The 23,030-nt window shown below is 43.1% G+C and overlaps 1 protein-coding gene across 2 annotated transcripts in view; it reads left to right on the top strand.

Annotated features, from left to right (window-relative positions):
• The first annotated feature begins 20,573 nt into the window (after positions 1 to 20,573).
• Positions 20,574 to 23,030, top strand: part of SLC9A7 (solute carrier family 9 member A7) — a 145,101-nt gene continuing 142,644 nt past the window's right edge. Inside the window, exon 1 of one of the 2 annotated variants that reach the window (XM_025982469.2) lies at positions 20,574 to 21,010. In XM_025982469.2, the coding sequence (XP_025838254.2) occupies positions 20,686 to 21,010 (325 nt within the window). In that variant the 5' untranslated portion in view covers positions 20,574 to 20,685. The remainder of the gene's footprint in view (positions 21,011 to 23,030) is intronic. The other variant, XM_025982470.2, reaches the window with a different exon arrangement.

Genomic DNA, 23,030 nt, shown 5'->3' with positions numbered 1-23,030 from the left:
CTTAGGCTGCAGGTCAAGTTCAGATCTGCTGTTTAATTCTGATAATCGCAACTCCACAGGTCATGTTTTCTTTTCATGGCCATGGCTGAGGCACAAGGTGCCCTAAATGGAACAAGCACGTTTGGTGCCTCCGCTCATATCAGGTCCACTAGCGTGCCATTGACCAAAGCAAGTTACGTGACCAAGTCCGAAGCCTGTAGCACAAGGAAGTCTACTCTGGCGGTTCCTGCAAAATCACATAACCAAGCATGTGAAGATATAATTTCAATAAAGGGAGGGAGAAGAGAGTGGGAACAATAATCTAATCCACTACAATGGGGCACAGTGCTTTTTTTCACCCCAATTTTTCTTATGAAAAATTTCAAATGCAGAAAATTTTAATAAAAAGATTTTATTTACTTATCCATGAGAAGCACACACACACACACACACACACACACACACACACACACACGGGGCGGGGGGGCAGAGACACAGGCAGAGGGAGAAACAGGCTCCATACAGGGAGCCTGATGTGGGACTCAATCCTGAGACTCCAGCCTCACGCCCTAGGCCGAAGGCAGATGCTCAAACTGCTGAGCCACGTAGGCGTTCCCTCACCACCTAGATTATAGAACTAATATTTTACTGCACTCGATTGATGGCATTAGCCATCTCCCTCTTTACCCATTCATTAATCTTATTTTTGATGCATTTCACCACAGCTTGCACACATCAGTACATTTCTTCCCATGTACTTACGGATGCAGAAAGTTAACTGTAATACTGTCTGTAGTGAAATTTGATCCCTTGAGGTAACTTTTACATACAATATAATGCACACATCTTAAGTGGACCATTCCATGAGTTTTGACAAATGCATACACCATGTATCCCAAACTCCGCTCAAGATAGAGAACGTGATTATCACCTCAGAAAGTTCCCTTGGGATGTAGATTGTCAGTGGGTGTCCTTTTCATCTCACAACTTGATCAACTGAGGATCCACATAAGGTAGTCTAAAAATTGCCTCCTGGCTAAGCAGAACACAGAGGAATGAGTGGAAACACGATGCTGTGGGGGACATAATGCTGTCTTTCCTAGGGCAGCCGCCTGAGGTTGTGGCCTGAATTACAGATTGTTCACGGAAGGGATGTGTTTGTTTCACAACTATTTTGAGAGCCTCTGTAGCTGTTGCCACACTACAAGGAAACTTTGTGTGAAATACAAAAATGCTCACCCTCTGGGTGTAGTTCTTCTCGCTTGGCTTGGGAAGCCCAGAGGACTTTTGTGCAATTAGGAAAGGCTCCCTTTTCTGAATGGAAGTGGCCCCGACCAGGATGCAGGTGTGGTGAGCAGAAGTGCTGTGGTTTACTTCCAGCTAACTTGCCTTCCCCTTGGCGTGCACTGTTGAAAACTACCTGCAGGAGCGCATCCAAGGCCCTGGCTGACTGCTCTGCTCCAGGCCCTGTATGCTTGGGGCTGGTGAGACAGTGGTGAGAAAGGCAGACGTGATTTCTGGCCTCAAAGAGCTTCCATTCAAGTGGGACCCACTTATATTCCAGGTTGTACAATCTGTTCACTGGCAACTGGGGAGTAATAAGACTTAGCAGTCTGGCCTCATAGTTAATAAGTGAACAGTATCTATCTATCTATCTATCATCTATCTATCTATCTATCTATCCATCTATCTATCTATCGAGAGCAAAGGCATGCACAAGCAGTGGGGGGGGGCATGCAGAGGGCAGGGGAGACAGAATTTCAAGCAGGTCCACGCTGAGCACAGAGCCCTACTCAGGACCCAACCTCATGACCCCCAAGATCATGATCTGAACTGAAATCAAGAGTCCTGTCTCTTAACCGATTGAGCCATCAAGGTGCCCTCATAAGTGAACAGTCTAGACTTGATAAAGACAGACTGCAAATCCTTGAGGTCCACATACAGGAAAACGCCGATTCTAACCCAACTGGAATTGGAGTCCAAGGGGACTGAGAGACACTTCCTAATCACATCTGAAGGCTTTCTCTTCATGGAGCTAAATTAGAAATTAACATTGGAGCCATGAGGTATATTATTTCATACTTAGGTTCATTGTTAGTAAATCATTTCATAGTGCAAGCTGAGACATTCTCAACGAATTCTCTCCACTTCCTTTATTTGTAAAGTCTCAAGTTGAAAGCATCATTTTCAAAGGGTAGTTCTCATTAATGCCTTCAGGAGCCCAGGAGGTTCTGTACCTTTGTGAAGCACTCAGTCTGAGAAAATACAGAGTGGGTGGATCATAGGAAACTGGAGAGTGCATGCCCCTTCACTGTATTCGAGTATACTAAGTAAATAACAAAAAATAACGACAACAGTATTAGTAATAAAATAAACAAATGTGCTGGATCAACAAAACATGCTTATGGAATAGGTTTGGCTAACCTGTGACCTTTGAGGTCTGTTAATAGAAATGTACACTTGGTGTACCCATTGGACAGGCCAGGTAAGTGACAGCAGTATTTGTTATGAAACAGGCTATAGCACTGTAGGTGGATCCATTCTTACTTTGGAGTGGAGTATGTTACTCACACTCTGGGCTGTGGTATCCTAAATAAGTTAAAGCACGAAGAATTGTCTGAAGGAGTTTATGCTGCTGTACCAGTTACAGTTAAGTTTGGCTGCAAACAAGAACCTCGTTCACCTAACATAACAAGTTAGCATTTTCTCTTCCATTTCTCTTAGGTGAAGGAAATCTGAAAGTAGACTGTCCATGAATGGTAATGGATCTTTAGGTTGTCATTGGGAACACAGTCTCTTCTCTTTTTGTCCTACTGTACTCAGCATATAGCTTCCATCTTCAAGATCACCTCATGGTCCAACGTGGCAAGTGGTGCTCCAGCCCTCAAATCTATTTTCCAGGCTGGAAGAAAGAAAAAAAAGGACAAAATGTCATACATTGCTAAGGATCTTCCCTAGAAGACCTACCCAGTGATTCCACTCTCATTTCACTGAATGAAACTTCGTCCCATGGCCATACCTCACTGCAAGGGAGGCTGGGAAATGTACTTTTTTAGTTTTATTTTTTAGCTGGGCACATTGACTCTGTTTCAGTTGCTAAGGAAGAAAAGAATAGAAGGGGATATTGAAGGCCCACTAATTATCTCTGCTTTCATTGCAAATAAGTGGCACTTATTGAAACTACTGGATTTGTAGGAGCTGAAGAATAAACGCTGTATAAAGTTTATTTGCACAGAGCTCATCTTAATTTTCTCAGGTGAGAGAAATTCACTAATATCTAAGTTTTATATATATATATTTCTAATGGACCATTTTCAAGTGAACAATCCAGTGGCATTCAGTGCATTCACAATGTATTGCCCCATCATCTCTCTGGTTCCAAAACATTTTCGTCACCCCAAAAGAAAGCCCTGAAGTTGTTAAGTGGTTACTTTCTATTCCTCATTTTCCCCAGCCCCTGGTAACCACTGATCTGTGTTCTCCCTCTATAGATTCATCTCTTCTGCATAATTCATATGAATGGAATCCTACCACATGCATCTAGCTTCTTTCACATAGCACAATGTTTTCAAAGTTCATCCACATTGTAGCACGTGTTTGCCTTGGTTTCTTTTTATGGCTGCATACAAGAGGAGCATCTTCGTAGCAGGTGCAGTACCACCCCTCCATGCCACATTCTGAACAAAGGCCCCAGCAAAAATCGGTTGTCTTATAATTGGGTATAGAGTGTTCCCAAGGATTCTTGCAGAGACAGACACTGGTATAAGTCCCAAAACCTAGGTCTAAGTGCCCTTCCTCATGGCTGATGGATCCTCCTTTTTCTCTGAAGCAGCAATGTGCCCTGCCCAGGCTCACAACTGGGACAAACTTGTTCCTTATTTTCCCAACCTCTCTTGTGGCCCAGAAACATACTGGACCTCAGGGAGATATTTCTTTGGAAAAGTATCTGCCTTCCTGATAAAAAAGGATGGGGGTGGGGGTGGGGGTGGGGGTCCTTCCACATCTTTCCTTGCTCTGATTGCAGGCCTGATGGTTGGCGCTGCAGGACTTGTCTTTTCCATCACAAATACTCAGCTGTGCAGAGATCCTGTCCTCACATCCTTGAGGCATTGAATCTGCCCTAGCAGCTTCCTACGGAGACAACTCCGGTTAAATGAGAAAGAGAAATGCCTGTTTGCCTCAGCCATGGGGAGACAGGTTTTCTGCTCCTTCCAGAAAAAGTATTTCTAATGAAACTGTGAGTTCCTTTCCAGTGATCAGTTTCCCTCTACTCATCAGAGGCAAAAATTATAACTGCCACCGAGAGAAGGATGATGCCTGGGTAGAGGCGGGGTGGGGTGGGGGGGCTCCTGAGCTCTGCTGTGGCAAACCTCTAAGTAGAATCTAAGGCAGCACTTTTGTAACATGGCTACTGAATCACAAACATATTGTCTGCTCGGCTTCATACAGGCATGGAAGCCAGAGCACCTGGGTCTTCTCATGTTTTTCCACCCCTCTTGCCCAAATAGAAGGATCATCTATTTATGCCTATGGTCATCAATGCATCCACAAAAGTTCCCTAGGGGCTGTTCGACCTTAGCTGTCATCAACGTGCAGAGTGGTGCACTGCAGTGGGAGCCCTGGATGGAAGCCCAAATTTGGAGGATGCTAAAAAAGAGCTTAAAAAATTGCAATGCCTACATTTTGCTTAATGTTGTGAGATGGAAGCAGGCAGCTAGAAGGGACAAACCCGAGCTGTTCATAAGAGCTTTAAGGAGTATCTTGAGTTCCTACCAAAGTCTTTGTGATTTTTAGAACATCTCTCTACTAAGGGCATTCTCTCCAGTATTGGCTTAAATATTTTCAGATGACTTGAGGATAATTAAAAAGGAATCTGGAGGTTTCCCACAGCTTCACTTAAATGACTCACATTTAGAGGAATCTCAGTGTGTATAATGAGAAGCATAAAACAAAACTAGAAATGACTTTGCTTTGTTCCAGAGAATCTTCATTGAGACTATATTTTGAAATTGAATCGGGAGGGATTTTTGGTCATGGGAAGTAGAATGGAGAATGAAGTACTCAGATTTGAGGATGATAAAATAGCTGGGGAGGAAAAGCTCAAACTTGTTATTTTATATTTAAAGGTATCTTTTATTTAATTTGGAACATATTACAGGGGTATTGTAGCATTAAATATATAAGAGATATTTAAACCCGTTCAGTTTTCCAGGACTGCACTGAAATTTAACTACATACATTTACCAACAGAGATTATAAGTGGTTCTTGGCAGCTGATAGTCCATAGAAACAGAGCAGCAAAAGTAAGATGGGGCAGAAAAGACACTAGACAAAAGCAAATGACAAATAAGAAGATATGAATTCTAAGCAAAGTAGATGATCGAGAATCTGCAAGAGGTACAGAAAAATTGTATTTAGAAAAATACAGAATTCACGAAATGACTTTCAATTAAGTGGCATTGTATGTACCTAGCTAGACATTAAAAAAACACAACCCCTGTTTTATTTATGTACATTTAATAAATTGAATAAATATTCAACAGATTTTCTTTAAGATTTTCTTTATTTATTTATTAATGAGAGACACACACACACACAGAGGCAGAGACACAGGCAGAGGGAGAAGCAGGCTCCCAAGCAGGGAGCCCGACGACGTGGGACTCCATCCCGGGTCTCCAGGATCAGGCCGTGGGCGGAAGGTGGCGCTAAACTGCTGAGCCCCCCCCCCCCCCCCCCGCCGCCCTCAAACAGATATTTTTTAACATCTACTATGTACCAAGCATTGTGCTCAATGCATGGTTTAGCAAGAGCTAAACAAATACAAAAAGCAACAATAAAAAAATACAACAACAAAAACAACAGAAAGACTCAACCCATGCTTCCAAAGGGCTTCATGTAAAGTGAATATATCAACAAATAATCAGGTAACAGGATACAATGTGGGAAGGGTCACATTACAAGTAAACGCAGGATATTTAGGGAAAATATAGGAAAACAGATTGAACCCAAATTAAGGAGGCTTTCTGGAATGAGTAGCATCTGAACTGGGCTTTCAACAACTAACAGCAGGTGCCAGGTCAAAATGATCAGTACTACAAAAAGAGGAGCATATGCAATAGCCCAGAGGTGTTAAAATTTCTTGACACTTTTAGGGAAAGTGAGAGAGTAGGAGCCATGGCCAGAGATGAATCTAGAGAGGTAGGCAGGGGGCAAATCACAAATGGACTAGTCAGGATAGGCTTAGGTTTTTTTATTTTTTTAAGATTTTATTTATTTATTCATGAGACACACACACACACACACACACAGAGAGAGAGAGAGAGAGAGAGAGAGAGAGAGAGAGAGAGAGAGGCAGAGGGAGAAGCAGGCTCCATGCAGGGAACCTGATGTGGGACTCGATCCCGGGACTCCAGGATCATGCCCTGGGCCGAAGGCAGGCGCTAAACTGCTGAGCCACCCAGGGATCCCCGTTTTTTTTTTATTTTTTAAAGTATAGTTGACACATAATGTTACATTAGTTTCAGGCGTACAACTTAGTGATTTGGCAAGTTTTTATAAGTGTGGGAAGTGTAGCTGCCATCTGTCCCATTACATCACTATTACTGTATCATTGACTGTATTCCTTACACTGTGCCTTTTAGTCTCATGAGTTATTCATTCCATAACTGGGAGCCTATAGCTCCCTTACCCCTTCAGCCATTTTGCCCATCCTCCACCTCCCTCCTCTTTGGCAATCATTAATTTGTTGTCTGTATTTGTAGGTTTGATTCCGCTTTTTGTTTGCTTATTCCACTCATAAGTGGAATCAAATGGTTGTTGTCTTTGGCTTATTTCACTTAACATTATAGTCTCTACTATAATGTTGTCTCTCATCCATGTTGTCTCAAATGGCATGATCTCATCATTTTTATAGCTGCATAATATTCCATTGTGTGTCTGTGTCTGTGTATCATATTTTCCTTATCCATTTGTCTTATTGATGGACACGGGTTGTTTCCATATCTTGGCTATTGTAAATAATGCTTCAATAAACATAGGGGTATGTAGATCTTTTCAAATTAGTGTTTTCATTTCCTTTGGGTAAATACCCAGTAGTGGGATTGTTAGATCATATGCTTTTCTACTTTTAATTTTTTGAGGAACCTCCATACTCTTTTCCACAGTGGTTACACCAGTTTGCATTCCCACCAACAGTGCACTGGGGTTCCTTTTTCTCCACATCCTCACCAGCACTTGTTATTTCTTGCCATTTTGATTTTAACAATAGGTGAGGTTTTACTGTGGCAACAATCCCAAAGTAAAAAAAAAGTCTGCCTCTGGACTGCATGTCATACATGGGCTTTTCTGTCTTATAATATTCCCATCCTCCAATAAAAAATTAAAAAAAATACTCCCATCTTAATCTGAGGCTTCAGGATTCAATGCTGCAGGGTAGGACAGCACAGATAATCATGCACCTGCTCTTAAATACTTCTGCCCAGAAGTGATGCTCATTACTTCCCTCATTTCACTGGCCAAAGTGACTTGTAGAACTACCGCGAACTTCAGGTAAGTGAAAACTACAACCCTCCATGTGTTCAGAATGAGAAGGGAATCGGACATAAGGGGGACCACCAGCAGAGTCTACCAGAGGCCTTATGTACCACACTTAGGAATTTTTATTTTATCTTCAAAATGCAGGCACAATTCCAAACAGAGGCAAAACAAACACAAGAAACTCAGGGTCAGCTGTACTCCTGGTTGCCCTCTGACTTAATTTTTTAATTTTTATTATTTTTTAAAGAGAGAGAGAGAGAGAGAGAGAGAAAGGCGGGGGGGGGGTGCAGAGGGAGAGGAAGAGAGAAACTTAGACACTGAGCTGAGGGCAGAGCCCTACTGAGGCCTCGATCTCATGACCCTGAGATGATGACCCTAAAATCATGACCTGAGCTGAAACCAAGAGTTGGTCACTTAACTGACTGTACCAGCCAGGTGCCCCAGACCTCTGACTTTATACTGCAAGTCTCCAGAGACTGGAGTCAGGGTCTGGTTGGGACAACAGAACCCATAGCTGTTTCAACAGAGGAAGTGTAATATAAGGAATGAGCTACATAGGTATTGGAGAAATGAGAGAGCAAAAAAAGCACAGTAAGATAACTCTGAGAGAATAATAGCAAGGAGCAGCCACTGTCGCTAGGGCTAGAACACAATAGGGAAGGAGTAGGGTTACCAGAACTTGGCAGTCAAAGGAGAGGCCCAGTGGAATTGCTTTGGGGGCTTCCTAAGAGGCTTGGTTGCTGCTGCTGAAGCTGGTTCTGGAAAATGTAAATGAAATTGGAGGCTGGGGCAAAGCAGTCCAGAATAGCAGGAGTTGGCAAGGAAGCTCTCAGCCCCTCTTGCTGCCTCCTGCTCTCTAATGACAACCTCCCATCGGCAGAACCTAGAAGGATATCCCGCCGTGGTTCCAGCTTCGACACACATCCCTGACCCCCTGGTCATTTAGCAACCCCTCTCCCTTTTCTGTCTGTCCAGCCTGGGGTCTTACACTCACTGCTCTCTAGGGGTACGTCATGTTCTCTAGTTGGCATCCCATTCTTCTATCTCCTGTATCACCAATTATCTGCATTACATTTCCTTTGTTGGAAGTACTGAAAATGGTTTTTGTTTTTCTTATTAAATCCCGAGTAAATTAGCAAGTCTCTAGTTTATTTGTAAAAACCGATCATAGAGCTAAATTTGGACACTTGATTTCTAATTCTAGAAAAACGGACCCGTAACCACGGTGCTAAGATTTATGCCCATAGACTTCATGGTACCTGTGGGTGTGTCTAAATGTTTCTGACTTTCTTTCCTGCTATATCTTACCACATTTCAGGGTAACTGACCTCAGGTCACAGCTCTAGGGGAGTTCTTGACGCCTTAACCTCAAACTAACATAAAATTGGAGACTGTCCAAGAGCAGCCAAAGAGGTTGTTAAGATATTTCAGGGAGAGGCACCTGGGTGGCTCAGTTGGTTAAGTGTCCAATTCTTTTTTTTTAAGATTTTATTTATTTATTCATAGAGATGCAGAGAGAGAGAGAGAGAGAGAGAGAGAGAGAGAGACACAGGCAGAGGGAGAAGCAGGCTCCATGCAGAGAGCCTGACATGGGACTCCATCTAGGGTCTCCAGATCATGCCCTGGGCTGCAGGCGGCGCTAAACCGCTGCACCACCGGGGCTGCCCAAGTGTCCAATTCTTGATTTCAGCTCAGGTCATGATCTCAGGGTCATGAGATTGAGCCCCAGGTTGGGTTCCACACTCCAGTAGCTACTCCAGTAGCATGGAGTCTACTTGTCCCTTTCCCCCTGCTCCTCCCCTCGCTTTTGTGTGCTCATGCACACAAGCACTCTCTGTCTCTAAAATAAATAAATCTTAAAAAAAAAAGGATACTTCAGGGAGAAATCACTCAAATCAACATACAGTAAAATGTATTATTTAAAAGATTTTATTTATTTATTCATGAGATACACAGGAGAGAGACAGAGGGAGAGAGAGAGAGAGAGAGAGGCAGAGGGAGAAGCAGGCTCCTTGCAGGGAGCCTGACGTGGGACTTGATCCCAGGTCTCCAGGATCAGGCCCTGGGCTGAAGGTGGCGCTAAACCACTGAACCACCAGGGCTTCCCTAAAATGTATTTTTTTTAATGTCCAGTTGTCTGGCTGAGGCTCCATGGCTCAGGGGTTAGGCCACTGGTCTTGTACAGTTGTCTGAATTTATCACATGTACAGATTCGTATAACCACCACTATGATCAGGCTGTAAAACAGTTTTGTCACCCCAAAAACCCCCCTTGTGCTGTCCCTTTATAATTACACCCTCCTTCTCTCATTAACCTCTGGCAGTTACTGATCTGTTTTCCATAATTATAGTTTGTCTTTTCAAGAATGTCATACAAATGGAATCATTTAGCATACAGCCTTTGAGACTGACTTCCACTCAGCATAATGCTTTTGAGATTCATTCAAGTTATTAGGTATGTAAACTGTTCATTCTTTTTTAATGTGGAGTAGTGGAATAGTAGTATTCCATCGTAAGGATGCACTAGAGTTTGTTTATTCTTTCACCCATTGAAGAATGTCTGAGTTGTTTCCCGTTTTGGGCTAATACAGGTATCTCCTGCTTTTCAAAAGTACTCATTAAGCAACTTCACGTTTACAGAAGACCTACATTAGTGCCTATTTTCACTAACAGAAAGAAATCCAAAGAGGCTTTTCACTTTTACAAAAAAAAAAAAAAGGTGAAAAGCAAAAAATAGCATTTGGTGTTTGTTTTGCAGGGAGCCATTATAGAGGAAGTTTGCATCCCCAAGTAGCAAGAGTGGCCTGGCCAAGGTCCCTCCCTGGGAACTCCACTCAGCTCTCAGCATCCAGCCACCAGAGCTTTGAATTGGATCAATGAGCATCTGTGCTTTATCTCAATTTATTTTGTACATCCATTAGCAAGACATGTCCTAAGGTATCAGAAAAGCCTAAGAGAGGTTATTTCTTTGGGTCCGAGAATGCTCAAATTTTTTTCCATATAAATTAATGATAACTGCTTCTTCACTTTATGTCATTTCAGCTTATAAAAGTTTCATAGAAATGCTCTATTTTCAGATAGCAGGGGAAACCTGTATAAATAAAGCTGCTATTAGCATTCATATGCAGGTTTTTGAATGAACATGTTTTTATTTCTCTTGAATATATATCTGCGAGTGGGGGTGCTTACTTCTATGGATAAATGCATGTTAATTTTATAAGGAACTGCCTAACTGTTCTCCACAGTGGCTAACACCAGTCTGCATTCTGACATTCGCTTGGTATGGTATTTTTATTTAAGACAATCTAGTAGGTTGTAATCATGGCATTGATTTTCTTTTCCTAAGTGGTTAACGGTGTTAACTCGTTTCACATCATTATTTGTCATCCACGTATCCTCTTTTGTCTGTTGAAGTCTTCTGCCTATTTTTCAATTGAGTTAATTTTTTGCATATGAACTTCTAATTATTCTGAACCATTTTTTTTAAAAGAATGTACTTTCCCCATTGAATTGATTTTGCACTTTTGTCAAAAATCAATTGACCAAATTTGTGTGTAGACCTATTTCTGGACTCTATTCTGTTACATGGATCTATATATCTATCCTTTCACCAATACCACCTTGTCTTGATTGCTTCATATTTTATAGCTTTATAGTAAGTCTCAAGTTGCATAGTGTGAGTATGCACACTATGCGATTTTATTCTTCAACTTTATTCTTCTTTTCAAAATTGTTTTGGTTATCCGAGTTTCTTTGACTTTCCTATTAATGTTAGATTACCCTTGTCTAGATTTATAAAAAAAATTCTGCTGAGATTTTGATGGGAATTGCATTAAATCTGTACATCACTTTAGAGAAAATTAACACCTTTTCTAGGATTTGTCTTCCAATTAATGAACATGGTAGGTCTCTCCATTTATCTAGGTCTTCTTTGATTTCTTTCATGAGCATTTTGTAGTTTTCAGCATATGGTACATGTTTTGTTAAATTTATATCTAAGTATCTAATATTTTATTGAGGATTTTTATGTGTAAGTTCATGAGAGACATTGGCCTATAGCTTTCTTTTCTTGAAGTCTCTGATTTTGGTGTCAGAGTAATGTTGACCTCATACAATAATTGTTCACTCTTATATATTTTCTAGAAGGGATTGTGTGGTATTGGTGTTATTTCTTCTTATTGTGTTTGGTGAAATTCACCAGTGAAACCACCTGGGCCTGTAGAATTCTTGTTTGGAATGTTTCTATGACAAGTTCAATTTCTTTTTTTTTAAGATTTTATTTATTTATTTATTTATTTATTTGAGAAAAAGAGAGAGAGGAAAAGAGAGAAAGAGCAGGGGGAAGAGCAGAGGGAGAGGGGACAAGCAGACTGTGTGCTGAGCATGGAGCCCAATGTGAGGCTCCCTCTCAAGATCCTGAGATCATGACCTGAGCTTTAATTAAAAGTCAGATGCTTAACTGACTGAGCCACCCAGGTGCCCTCAATTTCTTCAATAAGTATATGTAGTATGCTGAATTACGGTCTCCCAAAAGACATCTATGTCCTAATTTCCAGAATCTGTGAATATATTACTTTAATGACAAAAAGGACCTTGCAAATGTGACTATATTCAGGCTCTTGAGATGGGGAGATTACCTGGATTGTCTGAGTGTAATCACAAGTCCTTAAAAGAGGTAGGCAAGAAGGTCAAAGGAGGGAGTGGGAGGTGTGACAATGGAAGCAAGATGCTACATTGCTGGTTTTGAAGACAGAGGAAGGAGGAGTGCCTGGTGGGCTCAGTCAGTTAAGCGCCCCACTCTTGGTTTCGGCTCAGGTCATGATCTCAGAGTTGTGAGGCTCCATGCTTAGTGCAGTCTGCTTGAGATTCTTTCCCTCTCCCCCTTTCTCCACTCTCTCTTTCTCTATCTCAAATAAATAAATAAAATCTTTTTTAAAAGATGGAGGAAGGAGCCATAAGGCAAGTAATACAGCTCTGTAAGTGGAAAAGGCAAGGAAATGGATTCTTTTCTAGAGCCTCCAAAACAAGCCCCTCTGCTGACATTTTGACTTTAACACAGTGAAACTGATTTCAGACTTTTGTTTCATGTGCATTTAAAGGCAATTTGTAGGGCAGCCCAGGTGGCTCAGCGGTTTAGTGCTGCCTTCGGCCCAGGGCCGGATCCTGGAGACCTGGGATCGAGTCCCACATCGGGCTCTCTGCATGGAGCCTGCTTCTCCCTCTGCCTGTGTCCCTGCTTCTCTCTCTGTGTGTCTCTCATGGATAAATAAATAAAATCTTAAAAAAAATAAAGGCAATGTGTATCCTCCTATTGTTGGATGGAGTGCTATGTAAATATGAATTAGATCCAGCTGGTTGATGGTGTTGTTCAGATTTTCTATATGCTTACTGATTTTCTATTAGTTCTAGTTCTTACTGTGAGGTGAGTATTGAAGTCTCCGACTCCTTTGGTGGATATGTTTATTTCTCCTTTCCTTCCTGTCAGCTTTTGCTTCCTGTATTTTAAAGCTCTGGTATTAGATGCATCTAGAATTGTGTGGTGGGCAGTCCCTAAGAAGGTGAGTCCCAATGAAGTCAGCTCTTGATGTTCATGCTTTTGCATAATCCTCTCCTACTGAATGGGGGCAGGACCTGGGACTTGCTTCTAACCAGTCGGCTATGGCAAAGGTGATGGGATGTCATGATCTTGATGAAGTTATGCTATACGGCAAAGATGATGAAATGCTGCTTCCATAATTATGTCACATTATGTAAGACTCTCTTAGAGTGAGAGATCATCTTTGTTGGACTGATAAAGTAAGTGGCCATTTTGAGGAAGCCCACATGGTAAAGAACTTCAGCCAGCTTCTAGGAACTGCAAGCGGCCCCTCATACCCGAAGGTGGCCTCCAATTGACAGCCATCAACTATCCAGAGCCCTTGGCCATACTGCTGCAAGGGAATGAATTCTGCCAAAACCTGAATGAGTTTGGAAGTGGATCTTTTCCCAGCCAAGTTTATGATGACACTGCGGCCTTAAGCAGACACCTGAATTATAGACCCCCTGAAGCATAGAACCCAGTCAACCTGGGCCATGACTTCTAGTGTACAGACTCTGTGAGATAATAAATGTGCATTGTTTTAGGTCACAATTTACCTGACTTTGTGGTAACTTGTTATGCAAGAGCAGAAAATGAATACAGGTTGTAATATCTTCTTGGTGAACAGATCTGTTATTATGTAATGTCCATCTTTATTCCTGGTAATTCTTTTTGCTGGGAAGTCTAACCTGTCTGATACTAATAAAGCCACTCTAGCTCTCTATTATTGTGTTTTACATGGTATATATGTTTTCATCCTTTTACTTTAAACCACCTATGTCAGGATATTTGAAGTGAGTTTCTTGTAAGCATTCATTTTAGGGTCCTGGGTTTTTTTTAAAAACCATTATGACACTTCTTTTAATTGATTTGTTAAGGCCGTTTACATTTAATGTAGTTACTGATATGTTGGGATTTAGGTCGAACATTTTATTATGTGTTTTCTGTTTGTTCCCTCTGTTCCTTGTTCCTCTTATTCCCCTTTCCTGCCTTTTTTGGGGTTTCTTTGAACATTTTAAAAATATTTATTTATTTATTTATTTATTCATTCATTCATTCATGAGAGAGAGAGAGAGAGAGAGAGGCAGAAACATAGCCAGACGGAGAAGCAGACTCCACGCAGGGAGCCCAATGTGGGACTCGATCCTGGGACTCCAGGATCATGCCCTGAGCTGAAGGCAGAAGCTCAAACGCTGAGCCACCCAGGCGCCCCTTGTTAGTATTCCATTTAATATATCTACTGTGTTTTTACTTTATCTCTTTGTATATTTTAGGGAATACAATATACATGCTTAAGTTTTCATGACCTACCTAAAATTGATATTTTTACCTGTAGTACAAGTGGAATATGAAAAGTATACTAATATGTAGGTCCCTTTATCCTTTTCCCTTTATGTTGTGGTTGTGTATTACCTCTACATATGTTGAAAATTCCACTAGACCATGTTATAATTTTCATTTTCTTTTTTAAAATAATTTTTGTTTTCAATCAAACATCATATTTTAAAAACTGGTGAGAAGAAGAACTTATCTTCACCATCCTTTTATAGTAGGTCTTCTGGCAATGGATTCTCTGTTTTCCTTCCTTGAAAAATGTCTTTATTTCACTGTCAGTCCTGAAAGCTCTTTCTGCTGGATGTATTACTTTGGGTCAACAGTTCTTTTGCACTTTAAAAATGCTGTGTGCTTCTTTATGACCTTGGTTTCTGATGAGAAATCCATAGTCATTTGAATTGCTGTTACCCTAAGTGTAATGTGCCATTTTTTCTCTTTCTCCTTTAAACATATTTTCTTTGTCTTTCTTGTCAATGGTTTGAATATAATATGTCTGGGCATTGATTCTTTTGAGTTTATTCTGTTTGGAGTGTGCTGAGGTTCCCGAATCTTTGGTAAATCTGGAATGTTTTCAGTTACTATATCTTTTTTCCTCTGCATCACACTTTCTCCTGCCCTTGGGATTTCAAAGACATGAATACTAGATGTTTCGTTATTATCCTACAGGACTATGTGGCTATTTTATTTACTTTTCAATTTTTCTCCTCTGTTGCTAAGATTGGATACTTTCTATTGATCTATTTTCAAATATACTCTCTCCTCTTCATTATGTTATTGAACCCATCTAATCCCTTTAAAATTTCAGTTATTTTATTTTTTCTGTTATAGCATTTCAATTCAGTTCTTATTTAATCTTTTAATCTTTTTTTAAAAAAAGATTTTATTTATATATTCATGAGAGTCGCACAGAGAGAGAGGCAGAGACATACACAAAGGCAGAGACATCCCTGTAGAGAGCCTGATGCAGGACTTTTTTTAAATAATAAATTTATTTTTTATTGGTGTTCAATTTGCCAACATACAGAATAACACCCAGTGCTCATCCCGTCAAGTGCCCCCCTCAGTGCCCGTCACCCATTCACCCCCACCGCCCGCCCTCCTCCCCGTTCATCACCCCTAGTTCATTTCCCAGAGTTAGGAGTCTTCATGTTCTGTCTCCCTTTCTGATATTTCCTACCCATTTCTTGATCCCAAGCCCCAGGATCACGACCTGAGCCAAAGGCAGACACTTAACCACTGAGCCACCCAGGCACCCCCTATCTTTTAATTCTTTGCTGAGACTTTCTACCTTTCCATTCATTTCAAGATTGTTTGCTCTTACTTATTGGAGCATTTTTATAATAGCTGCCTTAAAGTCTTGTTTAGTTAATTCTAACATCTGTGCCATGTGTCATCTCAGCAATGGTGTCTTTTGAATGATTGCCTTTAGTAGTTGAGATCTTCATGTTCTTCATGTGCTGAATAATTTTGTGCTGTATCCTGGATATTTTTAATATTATGTTATGGGGCCTTGTGTCTTATGTTCATATTCCTCCTATGGAATATTCCTCCTATTTTTGTTTGAGCTTTAGTCAACATGGTTGGGTCTAGATCACAAGTTCTTTCACAAGGTCTGCCTTTTGTGGATCATGGCTCCAAAGTCAATTCAGTCTTCAAATATTTTGCAGTACTATTTTGATTTGTCCCACAAGTGTTTTATCCAATGGTTAGTTTCAGATCTGGGTGGTGATTTGTTTCTTAGTTCAGTTTTCACAGTCTTCAGTATGCTGTTTAGGATAGGATCCACTTGCAGGTTAGGCTGAACTAGGAGCTCATAAACAAATCTATAGGGCTCTCCCAAGTTGTTCCCCTTCCAAAATCTCCCTGGGACTTTACAGTTCCTTGGCGTTCCTCTTTTCAGTCCTTTGGCAAGAAATCTGAGTCTTTATTTACTTCTCTCTGGCATGTGCTTCCTGCAACTTCACCTATGTCTAAAGCCAAGCAGCAGGAGGACACAGAGAGAAGAAGGTCTATCGGTGGTCCCACTGTCTTGGGACCAAGGCTATTCCAAACCAGAGAGGAAGGTTCCCCCTTCTGTCAGCATCTTAGATACTTGACAGCACTGCTCCCTCCATTGTCACCATTGACTCAGCTGCAATGGGGGAATTCCTATTGGCAAGGGTATGAAAGAACGAAAAAAAGAAAAATTGCTGTACTTGCCTACTTTCCCCAAACATCAGGAGGTCTGTTTCCCGCTATTCCTGTGCTCTCTCTGTCCATGTCCTCTTCTGAGTTTGGGCTGCCTTGAGTTCAGTCCAGTGGCTACTGGAGGGGAAAGAAATGGTAAACTCACTGCCTTTTGTTTCAGTTCAAATTCTGGTGCTCTTCCTCAATTTACCTGGTCCAATTTATTTTCTAGAGTCCTCAAATAGCTGATCCACGTGTTATGTTCATTTTTAAAAAAGATTTTATTTATTTATTTATGAGAGACACACAGAGAGGCAGAGACACAGGCAGAGGGAGAAGTAGGCTCCCCATGGGGAGCTCAATGTGGAACTCAATCCCAGGACCCCGGGATCACTACCTGAGCTGAAAGCAGACGCTCAACCACTGAGCCACCCAGGTGTCCCCTGTTCAGGTTTTACAGCTGCATTCAGTGGGAGAGAATGGGTTGAGTGCGATTATTCTGTATTAACTGGAATCGGACCCCTCGTGCTGTATACATTAGTTTTCATATATAAGCATGTATAGATAATTGAGCATCTTCTTTGGTGTAGATTTGTGAATACTTGGGACAAATCTTTTCATACTCTATCTGAGGCAATCACTTTATACTCTAAATATTCTTCTGGTTATCTGTTGCTATGGAAGAAATCACACTTAAACGTAGAGCTTGAAATGACATAAATCATTGCATTGTTATCTCATAGACTCGGGCATTGATTAGGCTCAGCTAGGTGGTTCTTCCTTGAGAGTCTCTCATATACTTACAGTAAGATGGTGGCTGGATATAAAATAATTTGAAGGGATGCCTAGGTGGCTCAGCAGTTGGGTGTCTGCCTTTGGCTCAGGGCGTTATCCCAGAATGCCTGGATTGAGTCCCACATCGGGCTCCCTGCACGGAGCCTGCTTCTCCCTCTGCCTGTGTCTTTGCCTCTGTGTGTGTGTGTCTCTCATGAATAAATAAATAAAATCTTAAAATAAAATAATTTGAAGGTTCACTCATTCAAGTGTGTGGTATTTGGGCTGGAAACACCAAAAAAGCTGTGGTTCCTGTGGCACTGTCCATCTCTGTTGCTATGTTGTCTGTGATTTTGCCAGCATGGCAGCTTCAAGGTAGATAGATTTCTTTTTAAAAGTTTTCCAGCTTTATTGAGATATAATTGACACATAACATTGTGTAAGTTTAAGGTGTACACTGTGTTGACTTGATGTACTTGTATGTTGCACTATGATTACCACCTTGGTGTTAGCTAATACCTCCATCATGTCACATAATTAGCATTTCTTTCTTTGTGGTGACATTTAAGATCTACTCTCTTAGCAACTTTCAAATATATGGTATAGAATTGTCATCCATAATTACAACACTGTGCATTAAATCCCTAGAATGTATTCATCTTATAACTGTATGTTTGTATTCTTTGACCAACGTTTCCCTATTTACCTCGCCTCTCAGCTCCTGATAACCAACATTCTACTCTGTTTCTATAGGTTCAGTTTTTTTAGATCCCACATATAAGTGAGGTCAAACAGTATCTTTCTCTGCCTGACTTATTTCACTGACTTATGGGATCTCAAGACTGATCCATTGATGCTGTTGCAAATGGCAAGATTTCCTTTTTTCTCATGGCTGAATATTCCATTGTGTGTGTATATAGCTATACCTACATATCTCAATATATCTATATATATCTCATTTTCTTTATCCATTTATCTGTTGACAGATACTTGAGTTATTTCCCTATCTTGGCTATTGTGAATAATGCTGCAATAAACGTGGGGATGAAGATATATCTTTGAGATCCTGTTTTCACTTTCTTTGGATAAATACCCAGAAGCAGAATTTCTAGATCATGGTAGTTCTATTTTTAATTTTCTGACAGACCTCCATACTGTTTACCAGAGTGCCTGTATCAATTTACATTCTAACCAACAGTGCATGAGGGTTCCCTTTTCTCCACCTGCTCGTTCACATTTGTTATCTCTTGTCTTTTTGATGATAGCCTTTCTAACAGGTGTGATGTGATAGCTCACTGTGGTCTAGATTTTTTACATGGAAGCTCAGGGTTCCAAGTGGGTAGAGAGCAAGAGTGTGAGAATGAGTCAGGCAGAACTAGATTGTCTTTTACAACCTGGTTTCGCAAGTTGTGCAGTCTTTATTGCCACATTCTATTCTTTGAGGCAGTCACGAGGGTCGACTGAGGTTCAAGGGGCGGGAATGCAGATGCTACCTCTTGATGGGGCGTGGCACGTTCTGGAAGAGCATGTGCAATTGGAAATGGGGTTGTGGGCATTTTTTGAAAATGCAATCTGCCCTAAGTACTAAGAAGTCTGCAGAGAGAAGTTCTGTCCTCGACTTCTAGAACCCAAGAGGGTGTAATATTAAATATCATGATCAATATGGCCAGTTTTCAGCAAATGTGGATTTTAGTGAGTCTCCAGAAATTAGATTGTCTTCCTGTTGCTGTACAACTTTCTCTGTGGTTATACAGGTTTTTAGTACTTGCGATTTCATTGGGAACCTGCATGGAACTTCAAGATATATGGATTTTTGCAGGGGCTGGGTGACAGCCTGGACAAATATAGAACAATGCTAGCTAAAATCTTGATGAAGAGATTCATTCCCCTGCTTTAGAGAAGGTACTAAGCAGCTCCGCAGAGTGTTCACCTAGAGGAGAACCAGGAAGGCTGTAGTGCTCCAAATCTCTTTCTTACCTAATACTATCGCCTACCCTATTATTACTCTTTTTAGTTAAGCATTGCTTTCTTCAATTAATTCTCTTAGAAATGCAAACTCCCCTGGGAGAGAAAACATGAACAGCTGGTAAGGATTTCAGAGCAGTTCAATAAACACTTAAGAGCACAGCGCTAGGCACTGGGAATTCAGTGATTAAGAATTCCATCGCTCTAGGGGCGCCTGGCTGGCTCAGTAGGTAGAGCATGCAACTCTTGATCTTGGGATTGTAGGTTCCAGCCCCATGTCGGGTGTAGAGATTACTTAAAAATTTAAAAATCTTTTTTAAAAAAAGAGAATTCAATCTCTTTTCTTCCATGATGGATTGGAAATTCTAGTTCCTGAGGAATTGTTCCAAGAGGCTTTATTCTCCAGAGTCCACTTTCTGATTTTTTTTTCAGAGGTGCCCCAAGAATCATCCAAAGACTCCCTGGGCTACCATAAGGTCATCATAAAAGGGCCACCAGGGTAATCACTCTCAGCCCCTGCTGCGCATCTAGCAGGAACAGCAAGAGTTCAATTCCTTCTGGCTCAACCCTGTTCCCCAAGAGGGTTAGTTACACAGTCCAAAATTAGAAGTCGGTCTCTTCCCCAAATGGTGAAGGCGGTATTTTAACGCTTGCACCTTATTCCAATCCCTTATCAGTCCTCACTTTGGAACAGACTTAGAGCAGAGGTTTGAATGAAGCCTGGCGGAGTCTGGGAAGGCACTGTGAAAGCTGTGGAAAGAGAGGCGTACGGCGAATCTTCGCTTCCCCCAGATCCACCTCCCCCACCCTGGGTCCCCTCGCCCTTTACTGGGCTCCGGGCAGCCACACCCTCGCCAGAGGTGGAACACTTCGCGGTGGCCCCAGAGCGCGCGAATCCAAGCTGATGCTCCTGCCGGGCACCGGCGACCTCTGGCGTTGCGTTTAGGAAGCGCGGCGACGGCGCCGACTGCCCAGGACCGGCCCCGTGACCCCAGATGGCCTGGCCAGGTACGCCAGGACCCGGTAGGGAGCGCAGGGAGGCCGGCGGCCGACGGCCGCTCCCGGGAGCCGCAGGGGCCCAGCCGAGGCTGCTTCGGCGGCCCGGAGGGCGCCGGCAGCGCCCGGCGCGACTGGGGGCCGAACAGGTGCGCGGGCGGGGGGCGGTGCTTGGGGATCCTGCGCACTGCGCGCGCCCCTCCCCCACGTGGCTCCCTGCGCAGCCCCGGCCCGGCACGCGGGGGGAGGAGCTGCGGCGGTCGCGGCCACTCGGGCAGGTCGGCTGCGCCGCGGGAAGCCGCGGACGGCGCGGGCTGCTGGTCCCCGCGCGCAGGAGGCGCGGGCGGCCCTGGGGCCATGGAGCCTGGTGACGCGGCGCGCCTCGGCCCGGGACTGGCGGCCCGGGCGCTGCCACCGCGGCTGCTACTGCTGCCGCTGCTGCCACTGCTGCTGGGTCGGGGGCTGCGCGCCGCGGCCTCGGCCTCCACTGGGGCGGCGGCCGACGACAGCAGCGCCATGGAGGAGCTCGCCACTGAGAAGGAGGCGGAGGAGAGCCACCGGCAAGACAGCGTGAGCCTGCTCACCTTCATCCTGCTGCTCACGCTCACCATCCTCACCATCTGGCTCTTCAAGCACCGCCGGGTGCGCTTTCTGCACGAGACCGGGCTGGCCATGATCTACGGTGAGCACCCCCTACCGTGCCCACCGCCCCGCCACCCCTCGGGCGGCCCGGCCGCTGCGCTCCCCCCACCCCGCCCCGCTCTGCGCTCCCCCTTCACTTGCCAACGTGTTTCTTTTCCGTTTCCCGCTGCGACGGGGTTGGTTCCCAAGGTCAACTGTCTTGCATTTTCTGGCTTTCTATTACCGTTAAAAAGAATCCCACCCCATTTCGACGTTTCTTAATCGGGGAACCAGGATAATGAAAGGCACGGAGGTGGCCAGGCTCTGTCTGCCAGGTTCTGTTTTGTGCCGCCCCCCCCCCCCCCACGATCCTCGCATCGCGCTTCCTCACCCGCCACCCCACCCCCCCACCCCAGTTCAGCTCAACAGGGTGTGTGTGCCTCAGCGAGAGGTGGGTGACTACCCTGGGGACCGCGTCACCCCAAGAGGCAGGCCGCAGTGAGGTGGGGGCGAGGGCTGAGGGTTTCTGGGCTTGGGTAATGGGCGGCCTGGGGCCTGATGGATGCCACACATCCCTGGTCAACCTGGGTGAGCACCCACTTCTGAGATCTCTGTTCCCGGGTCTCTTGTTAACAAAGTCAGAGCCGGAAGTGCTGTGAAAGGCGAGCGGGGTCCAGGATCCAGAGTGGTGCACTGCCATGGTGGGGCCTAGTCGGGCATGTGGGCACTCCTCCCACTCTTCTGTCCAGGTGGGACATTATACCTAATGACTTGAAGAGGACCTTTTGTGTTCTTCAGGTTTTAACATAGACGTGACTTTGAAGATACGTTTAGAAGTGTATGAGAGGGAAAGTAGTGGTTTTAACTCTGGAGTCAGCCGTCTTTTGTTGTGAAGGGTGGGCTGATGTCACCATCCTCTTCTGGATTTAATGGCACAGGGTGTGTTACGTTCACAGTGGTCAGCACAAATCTTCCATCATTGGATGGATATCTGTTAGCTGTAATCTGAATCATCCCTCTATCCCACCCCCTTGTGACTCCAAACTAGAACCAAGTATTCTCTTTTTAAATTGAATTCAGTGGAGTTAAGGCCCAAGTGGGCATCCTCACGTGAAATAGATAAGCCCACTTCATGACTGTTCCCCTTTGGGAACATTATACTTCATTACTTTTACTGGAGGGATCCCTCCATTCAATTTCCATTCAGGGTTCCTGGACAAAGAATGGAAAGCAGGCACCTTAATTTTTAATGTGAAAATTACCCTTGGTCGTGGGCGTTGCTTCTCAGGGCTCTGGATCAGTTGTAGGTAGCCCAGGCTCATGGCCACCAGGGCCTAAACAGATATGTCATTGAAACAGAACCAGGTCTAAAACCGAGTTCGGTTATTGCAAGTTGGAGACGTGAACTCAAACTTTGGTCTCAATACCTGGCCACTCTTGAGCTCTGTGGTTTGTGTCAGTGGGTAACAAATCACTAATGCCAGGGCTGCAGGTAAGCCAGGAGGTGTACTGAGCAGATAGTAGAGTGGGGGGATTGAAGCATGTTGTCATTTCAGGTGGTTGACTCTGAGGGATAATGCAAATGAAAATTAGCCTTCTGTGTCTATAGATAACCATGAAAATATTTTTATTTTCTAGCCTCAGGATCCAATTCACTAAAGCACAGTGTGAAATACTTCTAGAAGGTAGATTTGACAGGCTCATAAATACATGTTCAAGCACATGGAAAATGAGGATTTAAAAATATTTTTTTTTCTGACAGAGAAAAAACTCTGTACTCCATGTTCTCAGGAGCTCAGTCACCTTTATCTTAAGGGTTACAAACAATAGTGGGATTTTCCTTTGCTGATATATACTTTTTAAACTCTCCATCTTTTAGTCATTGGGGTCGTGCTGCAGTGTACCATTTTGTTTTGTGGTACTGAAATCTGGTTTAATTGCTGATTGTTCAGAACAGGCAACATCATCTTATAGCACTCTGTGTCATTTTGCTCTGTTTTTGGGTTTTAGTGTTACTTTGAAATATACTAAGAAATTTAGTTTGTCAGTATGTGATGTCGTAGGTTCTGCCAAATATTAAT

This window comes from Vulpes vulpes, chromosome X (assembly GCF_048418805.1).
Source record: "Vulpes vulpes isolate BD-2025 chromosome X, VulVul3, whole genome shotgun sequence".
Taxonomy (NCBI): Eukaryota; Metazoa; Chordata; class Mammalia; order Carnivora; family Canidae; genus Vulpes; species Vulpes vulpes.
The sequence above is the reverse complement of the archived record's forward strand: the minus strand, read 5'-3'. Positions and strand labels throughout refer to the sequence as shown.